Consider the following 14,640-nt stretch of genomic DNA (forward strand, 5'->3'; position numbering starts at 1 on the left):
TGATAAATTTTGTCATCCTCAACTGATAAGATTACTAAGCTTTATCACTCCTAGGTGTCTTTCCAAAGGGACTAAAATCAAAATCATAGTAATACATGCATATCCATGTCCATAGTAGCACAATTCACAGTAGCCAAATTATGGAACCAGTAGGTGTCTATCAACAGATGAATGGGTTACAAAATTATGGGATATACACAGTAGAATTTAGTCAGCAATCAAGAACAAAATAATGTCATTTGTAGGAAAATGGATGGATCTGGAGAATATTATGCTAAGTGAGATTAGCCAGTCACAGAAGGTCAAGGATCATATTCAGGATGCCAGAAGGTCTTATAGAGGAGAAACTCCAGTGGAGCCAGGGAGGGAGTCTAGGAAGGGTGGCATGGGGGGGGGAGAGGATCAATGAAGGAATCACGTCTGTTGACATTTGTATGTATGTGAGAATACCACTGACAGCCTCAGTACCCTGTATGGGGAGGAAGGAGTGGGGAGGTAGCTGGGGAAGGAAAGCCCACCGAGTGCTGTGTGCATGCATGTCACTGTCACTGTGAATTACATGATGATGGGAGACTATAATGCACCAATAAAAGTATATATAAAGAACCTACTAATTGTGTCATGTCCACAAATTCTGATCTTTTTTCATTTTGTGAGTATGTAATGGCATTTGTTATAGTTTTCATGTTTTTTCCTGAAAATAATTGTGTTGGAAAGTTATTTTACTGGTGTGTTGCAGTTTATATCATAGTGAGGGTAAGAGTGATGGAAACATACGTGCACATAGCACTGTGTATCCCTCGGGTCCCACCCCAGTCCTTCTACCTCCCCATAACCCATAACCAATGATGTCGGAAACATTTATACACTACCATTTCTTTTTTTTTTTTTTTTGCGGATCTGGGGTGGAACCCAGGGGTATTCGACCTCCGAGCTATACCTCCTGCTCTATTTTTTATTCTTTATTTTGAAACCGGGTCTCACTGAGTTGCAGAGGGCCTCACTAAGTAGCTGAGGCTGTCCGCGAACCACGTTCCTCTGGTCTCAGCCTCCCGAATGCTGGGATTACATGCATGCACCACCACGCCCGGCTCTACACTACCATCTTAATAAAACTTCTCTTATAAAAAAATTGCTGCCGGGCGTGGTGGCGCACGCTTGTAATCCGCGCGCTTTGGAGGCTGAGACCAGAGGATCGCGCAGGTTCGAAGCCAGCCACGCATGCTGACTTAGGAGACCCTGTTTCCAAATAAAAATGTAAAAATAGGTCTGGGAGTGTAGTAGCCCGGAGATAGAAGGGCTTCCAGTAACCCCAGTACCACCAAAAAAAATAAAATAAAATAAAAAAAATTGCTGAATTGCCTTAAAATACTAAGGCATTTCTTTGTTTAGACCCTTAAAATCTTGCACTATATGTTTCATGTTTATTTTGATGATCTAAACTTTAAAAATAGAGATTTAGAAAACTGCTCTTAACCTGTGCTGGCTTTGGGTTGAAATCCTCTGAGTACATTTGTTGTGTGATATTCTTCATAGAACATATGCAGTTAGGAAAATGCTTTGGTCCTTAGTTAATGTTATTCTTTGTAAATGAACAAAAAGCGCTTCTGACACTGATTTTTAATTGGTTTTGTCTGCAGGGAGTCAGAGAGCCAACTTATGTAGCCTCTGTCAAGAGCGTACTTCCTCATTTTGCTAATTATCAGATCTCAAAATGATGACAGCCTCCCTATAATTAGAAACATTAAAGTAGGAGTCTAGTATATGAATGCTAATAGTAGATCGTCTACAGAGTGCAATTTCAAGGCATTTAAAAAATCTTTAGTATCCTTTGAAAGTTATTCTCACACTAGTTGATTTTATCTTTGAAACATTTTATTTATTTATTTGTTTGTTTATTGCCATAATGGGGATGGAACCCAGGGGCATTTCTACCTCCAAGCTACAACCCCAGCCCTATTTTTTATTCTTAATTTGAAATAGTGTCTCACTGAGTTGCAAAGGGCCTCACTAAGTAGCCAAGGCTGCTGGCAAACCATGATCCTCCTGTCTCAGCCTCCCAAAAGCTGGGATTACAAGCGTACAACGTCCGGCTTCTTTGAAGCATTTTATGATTATTTTATCTTTGGGGGGAATACTGGGAATAAAAACCAGGGACATTCTACCTCTGAACTACACCCCCAGCCCTCTTTTTAATTCTTTATTATTATTATTATTATTATTATTATTATTATTATTTTGTGGTGTTGGGTGAAATTCAGGAGCCTTCTACCTCTGGACTACACTCCCAGATCTATTCTATATTTTATTTGGGAACAGGATCTTAATAAGTTGCTTGAGACCCTCACTAAGTAGCTGAGGCTGGCTTTGAACCTGCGTGATCCTCCTGTCTCTGCCTCCTAAGCACAGGGATTACAGGCGTGCGCCACCATGCCCGGTGTCTGTAACCATTTTTAAGGGCAGAGTTCACACTAGATCACACTATTGTGCCATCATCATCATCTCTGTTCATCCTCAGTCTCTATGAAACTCATTGAAGCCGCGTAATTATAGCGAGGTGTGTTGGTGTTTGCTTGTAATCCCAGTACTTGGGAGGCTGAGACAGGAGGATAGCAGGTTCGATATCCAGCCTTAGCTACCTAATGAGGCCTTCTGCTACTTTAATGAGACCCTGTTTCAAAGTAAAAAGTAAAATATAGTACTGGGGGTGTATCATGGAGGTAGAATGCCCCTAGGTTCAATCCTCAGAAACACACACACACACACACACACACACACACACACACACAATGAGTAAAAGGACTGGAATATATAGCTCAGTGGTAGAGTGTGCATTGGATCCCCAGTGCCACACATTCAAAAAAGATTTTGTGTGTGTGTGTGTGTGTGTGTGTGTGTGTGTGTGTGGTACTGAGGATTGAACCCTGTGGCATTCTACCTCTAAGCTACACCTCCAGCTCTGTTTTATTTTTATTTTGAAATAGGATCTCACTAGGTTAATGAGAACCTCACTATTTGCTAAGGCTGTCAGCGAACCTGCAATCTTCCTGCCTCAGCTTCCCAAGTACTGGGATTACACTGCACCCAAAAAGGATTGATTTTTGTATCTTTAAACAGTTTCCTTATTATGCACATTTCTTTCCAATTTCCTTCATGTATAGGTAAAAGTTCAGTCAGGGCACGGTGAGACAAACCTTTAATTCTCAGTACCTGGGAGGCAAAACCAGGAGAGACTCTGGGTTGAAGCCAGCTTCAGCTACTTGGTACCCTGATGAAAATAAACAATAATTTAGAAAATAGGCTGGGGGTGATGTGGCCTGGAGGTAGAATGCCTCTGGGCTCAGCCTCCAGAATCAAAAGGTAAAAAAAAAAAAAAAAAAAAAATAGGCTGAGACAGGAGGATTGAGGTTCGCAGACAGCCTCAGCTACTTAGTGAGGTCCTTTGTAACTCAATGAGACCCTGTTTCAAAATGAAAAATAGGGCTGGGAGTGTAGCTCGGAGATAGAATGCTCCTGGGTTCCATCCCCAGTACCACAAAACAAACAAAAACAAAAGATTTAAAAAAATACTATTTTATTATTTCCTTATGATAGCAGTCCTTCAATCAGATTCTCTAGAGAACTTATATCTATATAAGTAGATACAGTAAGGATGCTATTAGCCAGGTGTGTTGGCAAACCTGTAATGCCAGCAGTCAGGAGGCTGAGACAGGAGGATCACAGGTTCAAGGGCAGCCTCAGCAATTTAGTGAGACCATGTTTCTTTTTCTTTTTTTGTGGCATTGGAGATTGATTCTATCTCCCCTCAGTCATATTTCATTGCATTTTTTTCCAGTATTGAGGATGGAACCTAGGGGCATCTGCCTCCGAGAGACACCCCCAGCCCTATTTTTTATTCTTTATTTTGAAACTTGGTCTCACTGGGCTGCAAAGGGCATCACTAAATTAGCTGAGACTATCTGTGAACCGCAATCCTCCTGTCTCAGTCTCTCAAATGCTGGGAATAAAAGTGTGCGCCACCATGCCCGGCTCTTTATTTTTTATTTTGAATCAGGGTCTAAGTTGTGGAGGGTCTCACAAGGTTGCTGATGCTGGCCACAACCTGTGATCTTTTGTCTCAGCTTCACAAATAACTGGGATTACAGGTATGTGCCACCACACCTGGCTAACCCTGTTTCAAAATAAAAACAAAGTAGGGCTGGGATATGTATAGCTCAGAGGGACAAAGCCTTTGTGTTCAATCCTCAATAACCCCCACCCAATAAAATAAAAAAATGAAAGCCAGGCGTGGTGACTCACACTTGTAATCCCAGTACTTGGGAGGCTGAGATGGGAGGATAGTGTAGGTTCAAAGCCAGTTTCAGCTTAGTGAGACACTGTTTCCAAATAAAGTATAAAATAAGCTGGGCATGGTGGCCCACGCTTGTAATCCCAGCATTCGGGAGGCTGAGACCTGAGGATCACGGTTCAAGGACAGCCTCAGCTACTTAATGAGGCCCTCTGCAACTCAGTGAGACCTGGTTTCAAAATAAAGAATAAAAAAATAGGGCAAGGGGTGTAGCTCAGAGGTTGAATGCCCCTGGGTTTCATTCCCAGACCTGAAAAAAAAAAAAAAAAAAAAAAAGCTTGGAGGTAGAAAAGCCCCTGGGTTCCACCCCCACGTACCACCAAAAAAAAGAAGTAATTTAATGTTGATATAGTTGTCTTATAGCGATAATAGAGAAGTAAGTCTTTAAATATGATTTTTTTGAGGGGGTTACTGGGGATTGAATCCAGAGGCATTCTACCCCCTAGTTATTCCTCCAGCCTAATTTTTATTTCTTATTTGGAAACAAGGCCTGGCTAAGTTGCCAAGGTTGTCTTCGAAACTGCGATCCTCTTTCTCAGCCTCCCAAGAACTGGGATTACAACGGTGCGCCACTACGCCCAACTAAATCTGACTTTTTGACAGAGGCTGAGGCTCAGTGTCATTGCCGGGACAAGGAAGGGGAGGGGTATAGGGGATCTGTCATTCATACATATTTTGCTATTCTGGTGGAAAAAAGGTTGAGAAATGATATTTTGTTTCTTTTTAAAGAGAGATTTTCATAACATTGGCTTTAATTTTTAAGAATCAAGTAATTGTAAATTCTTCTCATGTGCTTTTTCTCTCTCCTAGGATTGGCAGCCACCATTTGCCTGTGATGTTGATAAACTTCATTTTACCCCACGGATCCAGAGGCTAAATGAATTGGAGGTAATGCGTCCCCTAGTGTTCTGGTTGCTTATGTTCCAGAGGGGTCCTCTGTTTAGAGGCTCATGGATCACCAGTCTGGTAGTTTTTGCAGTGAGGCCATTGTACCAAACCAGATTTTATTAGGAACATTGGTATTTGTCATTCTTATTTTCCTTTTAATTAGTGCATGAATCCTTCTCCATTTCATTGATAATCACTAGAATTTAGTTTTGGGAAAGAAGCTACTTTTAGAACCATAGAATAGCAAAGATTCTGTAGCCCTAATTTTCTTCAAGGTGTATAACTTCACTTAGATTTAATAAGCTTCTTTATTTTCTCAAGGAAGAATGAGGAATATGGGATATGCTTAGAGAACAGATACTATTCTGTTCCTTAAAGCTTAGAGTACAAGGCAGATAAGACTATGCTGTTGTTTACATTAATATTTTGCAAATCTGATACATTCCTTTTTTTTTTTTTTTTTTTTGGTGGTACTGGGGTGGAACCCAGGGTTTTTGTACTTCCCGGCTATATTCCCAGACCTATTTTATACTTTTATTTGGAAACAGGGTCTCACTAAGTTGCTGAGAGCCTCACTAAGTTGCTGAGGCTGGCTTCAAACCTGTGTGATCCTCCTGTCTCAGCCTCCCAAGCTCTGGGATTACAAGTGTGCAGCACCATGCCTGGCTCTTTATTCTTTACTTTGAAACAGGGTGTAAGTTGCTTAGGGCCACACTAAGTAGATGAGGCTGTGTGATCCTCTGGTCTCAGCCTCCCAAATGCTAGGATTTCAAGAGTGCATCACCACACCTGCCTTGAATTTATATTATTAAATATAAATTAAGCCAGGCATGGTAGTGCATGCCTATAATCCCAGTACTGTTGGGAGGAAATAGGCTTTCAGGTCCCAGGACAGCCTCAGCAATGTAAGACTTTTGCAAACTAATGAGACCCTGTTTCATAACAAAAATTTAAAAATGTCTGGGTACATGTAGCTTGAAGGTAAAATGCTCATGGGCTCAATCCCTAGTGCCATACAACAAAAATTATTTAATTAATTAAAATATAAATCAGACAACTTTTGTAGTTTCATCTTGCACACAAGACCAAATTGAGATCAAGGACCAGATGTTCTCAGCCATACCAAGATCTCAAATTAGTATCCATCTCCTATTTTCATGTTCAACTTGAATTTGAAATACACTGAAATCCTTTAAAATATATACATTAGCCAGGCGTGGTGGCGCACGCTTGTAATCCTTGCTCTTGGGAGGCAGAGACAGGAGGATCGCGCGGGTTCGAAGCCAGCCGTGCTGGCTTAAGAGACCCTGATCCCAAATAAAAATATAAACTAGGTCTAGGAGTGTAGCCTGGAAATAGAAGGGCTTCCAAGAATCCCAGTACCACCAAAAAAAAAACACACACACACACACACACACACACACACACACACTGCTATCATCTATATCTACAGAATTCTAGCGGAATATATGTTCTCCTAAAGTTAAGAATGTTTGATTCAAGCTGGGCACATTGGCACACACCTGTAATCCCAGTACTTGGGAGGCTGAAACAAGAGGATTACAGGTTTGAGGTCAGCACCAAGTAACTTAGCAAAAAGTGGTAATTAGCAAGACCTTATTTCAAAATAAAAGAGCTGGGAGTAAGCCGGGCGTGGTGGTGCATGCTTGTAATCCCGGCATTCGGGAGGCTGAGACCTGGAGGATCGCGGTTTGCGGACAGCCTCAGCTACTTAGTGAGGCCCTCTGCAACTCAGTGAGACCCAGGTTCAAAATACAGAATAAAAAGTAGGGGCAGGGGGTGTAGCTCAGAGGTCAAATGTCCCTGGGTTCCACCCCCAAACTGGCAAAAAAAAAAAGGGGGGGGGGCTGGGAGTATAGCTCAGAAGGAGAATGTCCCTGGGTTCAACCCCTAATACTTTATTTTTTATTTTTGGTGGTACGGGGGTTCCTGGAAGCCCTTCTACTTCCGGGCTACACTCCCAGACCTCTTTTATACTTTTTTTATTTTTGGAAACAGGGTCTCTTAAGCCAGCGCGGCTGGCTTCGAACCCGTGCAATCCTCTATCTTTGCCTCCCAAGCGCGGCGATTATAAGCCTGCGCCACTACGCCTGGCCTCAACCCCTAATACTTAAAAAAAATTTTTTTAAAATTTATTTTATTTTATTTTTGTGGTACTGGGGGTGGAACCCAGGGGCTTTTCTTCCTCTGGGGTATACTACCAGACCTATTTTGTACATTATTTGGAAACAGGGTCTCACGAAGTTTCTGAGAGCCTCACTCAGTAGCTGAGGCTGGCTTTGAACCCGTGTGATCCTCCTGTCTCAGCCTCCCAAGTGCTGAGACTATAAACGTGTGTGACCATGCCCAGCTAACCCCTAATACTAAACAAAAATTAACAAAAACTTGTCATCTTTATCAGGACTTATTAAAATTGATACATGACTGTGCTGGGTGTGGTGGCGCACGCTTGTAATCCCTGTGCTTGGGAGGCAGAGACAGGAGGATTGCTCAGGTGCAAAGCCAGAAGAGACCCTGTTTCCAAATAAAAATGTAAAAATAGGTCTGGGAGTGTAGCCCGGAGGTAGAAGGGCTTCCAGGAACCCCAGTACCACCAAAAAAAAAAAAAAAAAAAAAAAACCAACAAAAAAAAACATGACTATAATATCAGTACTTGGGAGCCTGGACAGGAGGCCAGCCTCAGCATCATAATGAAACCTTTTTCAAAGTAAAAATGGCTGAGCCCCGGGTATGGTGGTGCGCTCTTGTAGTCCCAACATTTGGGGGCCTGAGACAGGAGAATTGTGGTTTGTGGCCAGCCTCAGCTACTTAGGTCCTTTGCAACTCAGACCCTGTTTCAAAATAAAGAATAATTAAAAAAAAATAGGTCTAGGAGTGTAGCTTGGAGGTAGAATACACCTGGGCTCTATCCCTAGTACTGCCTGCCCCCCCCAAAAAAAAAAAAAATAAAAGGGCTGGGAAAGCAGGGCGTGGTGGCACACACTTGTGATCCCAGTACTTGGGAGGTTGAGACAGGAGGATCAAAGATTCAAGGCCAGCCTCAGTTACATGGTAAGGCTCTCCACAATTTAGTGAGACACTGTCTCAAAGTAAAGAATAAAAAATTGGGCTGGGGGCATTGCTCGGAGATAGAATGCCCCTGGGTTCAACCCTTAGTTCCGGGGGAAAAATATAAAAAAACTAAATTGGGTGTATAGAAATTCATTTTTCATATAACTTTAAGCAATAACACATAATTGTGCTTCAATACTTTTTTTTTTTTTTTGCAGTACTGGGGATTGAACCCAGGAACAGTTTACCTTCAAGATGCACCCCTAGTTCTATCTATCTATCTATCTATCTATCTATCTATCTATCTATCTATCTATCTATCTATCTATCTATCATATATACCTACCTACCTATTTACTTTTCTTTCTTAAATTCTTTCTTTTTTTCTTTTTATTCTTTTTTTTTTTTTGGTGGTACTGGGGTTCCTGGAAGCCCTTCTACCTCCGGGCTACACTCCCAGACCTATTTTTACATTTTTATTTGGAAACAGGGTCTCCTAAGCCAGTACGCGCGGCTGGCTTCGAACCTGCGCGATCCTCCTGTCTCTGCCTCCCAAGCGCGGGGATTACAAGCGTGCGCCACCACGCCCGGCCTTCTTTTTCTTTTATTCTTTTTTTATTCTTTTTATTTTATTTACTTAGGCCTTTTACAACTCAGTGAGACCCTGTTTCAAAAATAAAGAGACTAAAAAATATGACTGTTGGTGTAGCTCAGATGTAGAATGCCCTTGGGTTCCACCCTCAGTACCACACACACACACACAAAAGTGAGGTTAAAACTTAATTCTTTGTCATTTAGGCTCAAACTCGTGTAAAATTGAATTTCCTGGACCAGATTGCAAAGTACTGGGAGTTACAGGGAAGTACTCTGAAAATTCCACATGTGGAGAGGAAGATCTTGGACTTGTTTCAGCTAAATAAGGTAAAGAGCTAATGACCATCTTAATTAATAATCTTTGGATAAACTGGGGGATCTTTGCCATAAAAAGAAACTTACTTTTTGAAATATATAAAATGAGATTTTCAGTTCAATTGAAGATCAGGCTCCAGATATCTGTCAGGTCTTGTGAAATATTTTGCTGTAACCCATTTTTTGTCATCTTAAAACTTTACTGTAATTCTGCAAACTACTCCTTCCCCATTTTAGTATAGATAAGGAAACTGGGGCTCATGGAGATTAAAGAAAAATAAACCAAACTAAAAAGGGTAAGTCATTTCAGTTCCAGGTTCCACCTAATTCTAAAGCCTACATTCTTTACACCAAACATGATTCCAAGTGTCCTACTCCTTAGTTTATGGAGATTTTAATGAGCAGAGTAAGACCAAATCGTAGGGCCCTATCTTTTGTGGAGCTTTGATTGCTAACCTTGTTCTTTCAAAGATTACTGCTAGCCAGGTGTGGTGGCGCATGCTTGTAATCTCAGCATTCGGGAGGCTGAGACCAGAGGATCACGGTTCACAGATAGCCATAGCTACTTAGTGAGGCCCACGGCAACTTATTTCAAAATAAAGAATAAAAAATAGGGAGGGGGTGTAGCTCGAAGGTTGAATGCCCCTGGGTTCCAAACTCAGACCCCTCCCCCAAAGAAAAAGAAAAAAATACTGCTTTGGGGTAGTGAGAAATTTCTTTGGAGGGACAAAACTAATAGCACTCTTTTTTCTTTTGACTTGGGAAATATACATATATATATTTTTGGTGGTACTGGGGATGAAATCCAGGGGATTTCTACCTCTGGGCTATACTCCCAGACTTATTTATTTTTTATTTTTTGTGGTACTGGGGTTCCTGGAAGTCCTTCTACCTCCGGGCTACACTCCCAGACCTATTTTTACATTTTTATTTGGAAACAGGGTCTCCTAAGCCAGCGCGCACGGCTGGCTTTGAACCTGCGCTATCCTCCTGTCTCTGCCTCCCAAGCGCGGGGATTACAAGCGTGCGCCACCACGCCCAGCTCCAGACTTATTTTTATATTTTATTAGAAACAGGGTCTCACTAAGTTGCTGAGAGCCTCACTCAGTAGCTGAGGCTGGTTTTGAACTTGTGCGATCCTCCTGTCTCAGGCTCTCAAGCGCTGGGATTACAAGTGTGCACCACCATGCCTGGCCAGACTTGGGAAATATATTTAAAAAAAAAAAAAAAAAAACATAGCCAGGAACATTTCATTCTTGGGATCATACCTAGGCATGAGGGAATTAGAAGTGATTTTCATGTGTTTCTAATTTCTTTCGCTGTTTTAACAGTTAGTTGCAGAAGAAGGTGGATTTGCAGTTGTATGCAAGGATAGAAAATGGACCAAAATTGCCACCAAGATGGGGTTTGCTCCTGGCAAAGCTGTGGGCTCACATATCAGAGGGCATTATGAACGAATCCTCAATCCTTACAACTTATTTCTGTCTGGAGACAGTTTGCGGGTGAGTTTTGTGGCTAGGTATAACCTGTTTTACTTTACTGTTTACTGGGACATTGTATTTTAAGGGGAATGAAAAAACCTCAAATTTGTTTGAAAGATATTATTTAGAAGACCTTGTTTTTTGGATATTTCCTCTAGTGTTTTTGTTTTGTTTTGAGAGTGACCATACTTAGAAGTTTGTTTGTAGACCAAACTTGCTGTCAAAAGCTGAAATCTTATTTACCTTACTACAGGTGTTTCTTTATAGTAAGGAGTTGATTATAATGTACTTGTTATGATTTATGCTTTTGCATTCACTTGCTTTTTAAAGCATCCCTCAGCCAGGCCCATAGCACATGCCTGTAATCTGAGTACTTACTTACTGTAAACCAAGTATTTACCGAGTACTTGGGAAGCTGAGACAGGAGGATTGCAGGTTGTAGGTAATTTAGCAAAACCGTATTCCAAAAAAAAAAAGGCTGGTGGTGTATCTTGGAGGGAGAATGCTGCTGGGTTCAATTCCCAGTACTGAAATAAAATAAAGTAGAATTAAATATTCCTGGTTGTCACATGGAGGTATAACCTAGAAAATAATTAACCTGTCGAGCATGGTGGCTCACGCTTGTAATCCTAGCATTCGGGAGGCTAAGACCAGTGGGTCATGGTTTGTGGACAGCCTCAGCTACTTAGGCCGTTTGCAACTCAGTGAGACCCTGTTTCAAAAAATAAAGAATAAAAAATAGGGCTGGGGATGTATCTCGGAGGTAGAATGCCCCTGGGTTCCATCCCCAGTACTGCAGCAACAACAACAACAACCAAACAACCTATCTCTTCTTGCAAGCTGAAATTTCCGAGGGAATTTTCAGCTAGGATGCTTATATTTGTAAAGGATAGAGGACTTAATAATACTGCATAGATGCCAGGCCTGGTGTGATTCCTTCCATCTTAGTTAATAGAGAGGCTTAGGCAGGAAGATTGCAAGTTTTAGGCCAGCCTAGGCAACTTAATGGGACCCTATCTCAAAATAAAAATTAAAAAGGGTTTAGGATGAAGCTCAGTGGTAGATCACTTACCTAGTATGTGTATGCCTGGGTTCAGTCGCCAGGTTCCTCCTAAAACAAACCAAAGTTGTATAGCTGAGTTCCTCTTTCAATAGTTTGTATCTAGCCATGTTTGTTTCCATTTAAAAAATGTTAGAATGGAGTTATCCAGATAAAAACTTTTGTTCTAATTAAGGTAAAAGAATGAATATTATAAAAAAGTGCTACTTATTTAAAGGCTCTGGTAGAAAAGAGTGTCATAAGCTAGGCCTGGTTGTGTAAGCTTGTAGTCCCAGTATTTGGTAGACTAGAGACAGGAGGATCGCAGGTTCACGGCCATCCTCAGCAACTTAATGAGGCCCTCTGCAACTTAGTGAGACCCTGTTTCCAAATAAAAAATAAAATAGGACTGGTGGTGTAGCTCAGAGGTAGACTACCCCTGAGTTCAACATTCAATACTAAAAAAGAAAAAGGAGTATCAATTTATTTGCATCTGTTGAGTTATTCTAAGGCTAGGTTAGCGAGCCCTATAATTTTAAGAATTGAGCCCGGTGAAGTAGTGCATGCTTGGAATCCCAGTACTTCAGAAACTGAAACAAGGAGGATTGCAGCTTTGAGGCCAGCTCATGGTAACTTAACAAAAAATATGTTTTAAAATAAAAAGGTCTGGGAGGTATAGCTCCAAATAGAATGTCCTCTGTTTCAACCTATAAATAGTATCACCACCCAAAAAAGAAAGGAAGGGAGGAATGAAAGGACAAAGGAAATTTGTTTCTGTGCTAGAGAAAAGTAGATTAAAAACACAGTTTCTGCCAGGTGTGGTGGCACACGCTTGTAATCCTCATTCCTAGGAGGCTGAAACAGGAGGATCACACAGGTTCTAAGCCAGCCTCAGCTAGTTAGGCTCTCAGCAACTTAGTGAGATCCTGTTTCCAAATAAAATATAAAATAGGTCTGGGAGTATATTCTGGAGGTAGAAAGCTGGGCTCCACCACCAGTACCACCAAAAAAACCAAAAAAACAAATAAAAAAACCCCACAAAAACAAAAATACCACAGTTTCTGAGGGCAAACCACAAATCCTATTATAGACATATACCTTCTGTAGTGTTTAAATCCTATAGATTTTCATAGCATTTTGGTCTTCTTTTTCTTTTGCCATTCCAGGTGAACTTTGTTTTTAGCCTAGAACAAAGTGGCCCATCAGATATTCAGAAACTTGTTTTTGTTTTAATGTTTGCAATATGAATGTTAATGAACCTATGGAGGAAATTGAAATACTGAATGTAGAACTTGTTTTTTTTTCCCCTTCAGTACAGCCTAGGGGCATTCTACTTCTGAGCTGCACCCCCAGCCCTATTTTTTATTCTTTATTTGGAAACAGGGTCTCACTGAGTTGCAAAGGGCCTCACTAATTAGTAGCTGAGTCTGTCTGGGAACCACAATCCTCCAGTCTCAGCCTCCCAGTTGCTGGGATTACAAGTGTGTGCCACCACGCCTGGTTTAGAACCTGTTTTATAGTAAGACCTAGATGAAGTTGCCCATATACATTAATTCCCCCCCACCCCTCTCTCTTGGTGGTACTGGGGTTCCTGGAAGCCCTTCTACTGCCGGGCTACACTCCCAGACCTGTTTTATAATTTGCAGTCTCTTAAGCCAGCGAGGCTGGCTCTGAACCAGCGATCCTCCTGTCTCCGTCTCCCAAGCGTGGGGATTACAAGCATGCGCCACCACGCCCGGCTTGCATTAATTTTCTCTTGAACTCTTCTTCCTATCTTAAGTGGGAGGTATAGTAAATAAGGGCAGGGCAGGAGCATCTGCTTTATGAATTAAAACATTTTAGAAACCTGTCATCTGTATACTTAGAGAAGCAGTATAGTTTCATAGGAAGCACTTAGACATTAATTTAAAAATCTGGAAGGTTATTTAAGAAAATCATTTACAAATATTATATTTATAACATAGGTGAGTGTTTCTTGAGGAACCTACTATGTGTCAATCATAGGTAATGGGATTATTGAAACTAGTGGGAGATATGCCTAAATATATAATATCTGAATTTCTGACCATCCATTTAGTAAAAATTTATGAGATTCAGCTCAAATAGTATTTTTCTTACCACACATACTTTTGTGTCTCAAATAGAAAAATCATAGAATACATAAAAATAATTAATTTAGCTGGTGAACAAATTGATTTCCTTCTTCTCCCTTTCTTTCCTCCCCCTTTCTTGTTTCTGGGGATTGAAACCAAGGGCATTTTACCTCTGAGCTATACCCTCAGCCCTTTTTATTTTGAAAGAGGCTCACTGAGTTATTTCAGGTTGACCTCGAACCTATGATCCTTCTGCCTTTAGCCTCCCAAGTGCTGGGATTACAGGTGTGTGCCACTGCGCCCAGCTTGCATGCTTTCCCTCCCTCCATCCCTTCATTTTTTATTTTATTTATTTTTATTTGGAAATAGGGTTTCTCTAAGTTGCTGAGGCTGGTCTCAAGCCTACAGTCCTCCTGTCTCAGCCTCCCAATTGCTGGGGCAGGCATCCTTTAAATGTGCTCTAAATGCTCAGTTGAAGAATTGTTCAATTCTTCAACAGAATGGAGGCCATTGTTCCATAGTAATAATTTTTTAAAAATTCAGTTTTTCTCACTTGTTATTGGTATTTTATTTATAGCCTTTTCTAGAATATTTGACAACTATAATAATATAGTAGTTAACTTTTCAAGACAAAAATTAAAGTATAAGTTTATTTAGAATGAGCAGAATATTTAATATTATAGGTTCTTGTACCACAGGTAGACTTATTACTTGTTACGTAGTAATCTGTACTGGTATTTTATATTTATTTTTGGTACTGAAAATTGAAGCCAGACACATTCTACTTCCAAGCTATACCCCCAGCCTGAT

General features: G+C 40.9%; 1 protein-coding gene across 4 annotated transcripts in view; it reads left to right on the top strand.

Annotated features, from left to right (window-relative positions):
- KDM5B (lysine demethylase 5B) overlaps positions 1-14,640 on the top strand; it is a gene marked incomplete at both ends in the record, with an annotated part of 94,619 nt that overhangs the window by 22,269 nt on the left and 57,710 nt on the right. For all 4 annotated transcript variants that reach the window (XM_080698516.1, XM_080698517.1, XM_080698519.1 and 1 more), the window contains 3 exons: positions 5,159-5,236; positions 9,107-9,229; positions 10,549-10,719. In XM_080698516.1, coding sequence (XP_080554642.1) covers positions 5,159-5,236; positions 9,107-9,229; positions 10,549-10,719 — 372 coding nt within the window. The remainder of the gene's footprint in view (positions 1-5,158; positions 5,237-9,106; positions 9,230-10,548; positions 10,720-14,640) is intronic.

The sequence above is a fragment of the Muscardinus avellanarius genome, assembly GCF_963383645.1.
Source record: "Muscardinus avellanarius genome assembly, chromosome: 7".
In the NCBI taxonomy this organism is placed as follows: domain Eukaryota; kingdom Metazoa; phylum Chordata; class Mammalia; order Rodentia; family Gliridae; genus Muscardinus; species Muscardinus avellanarius.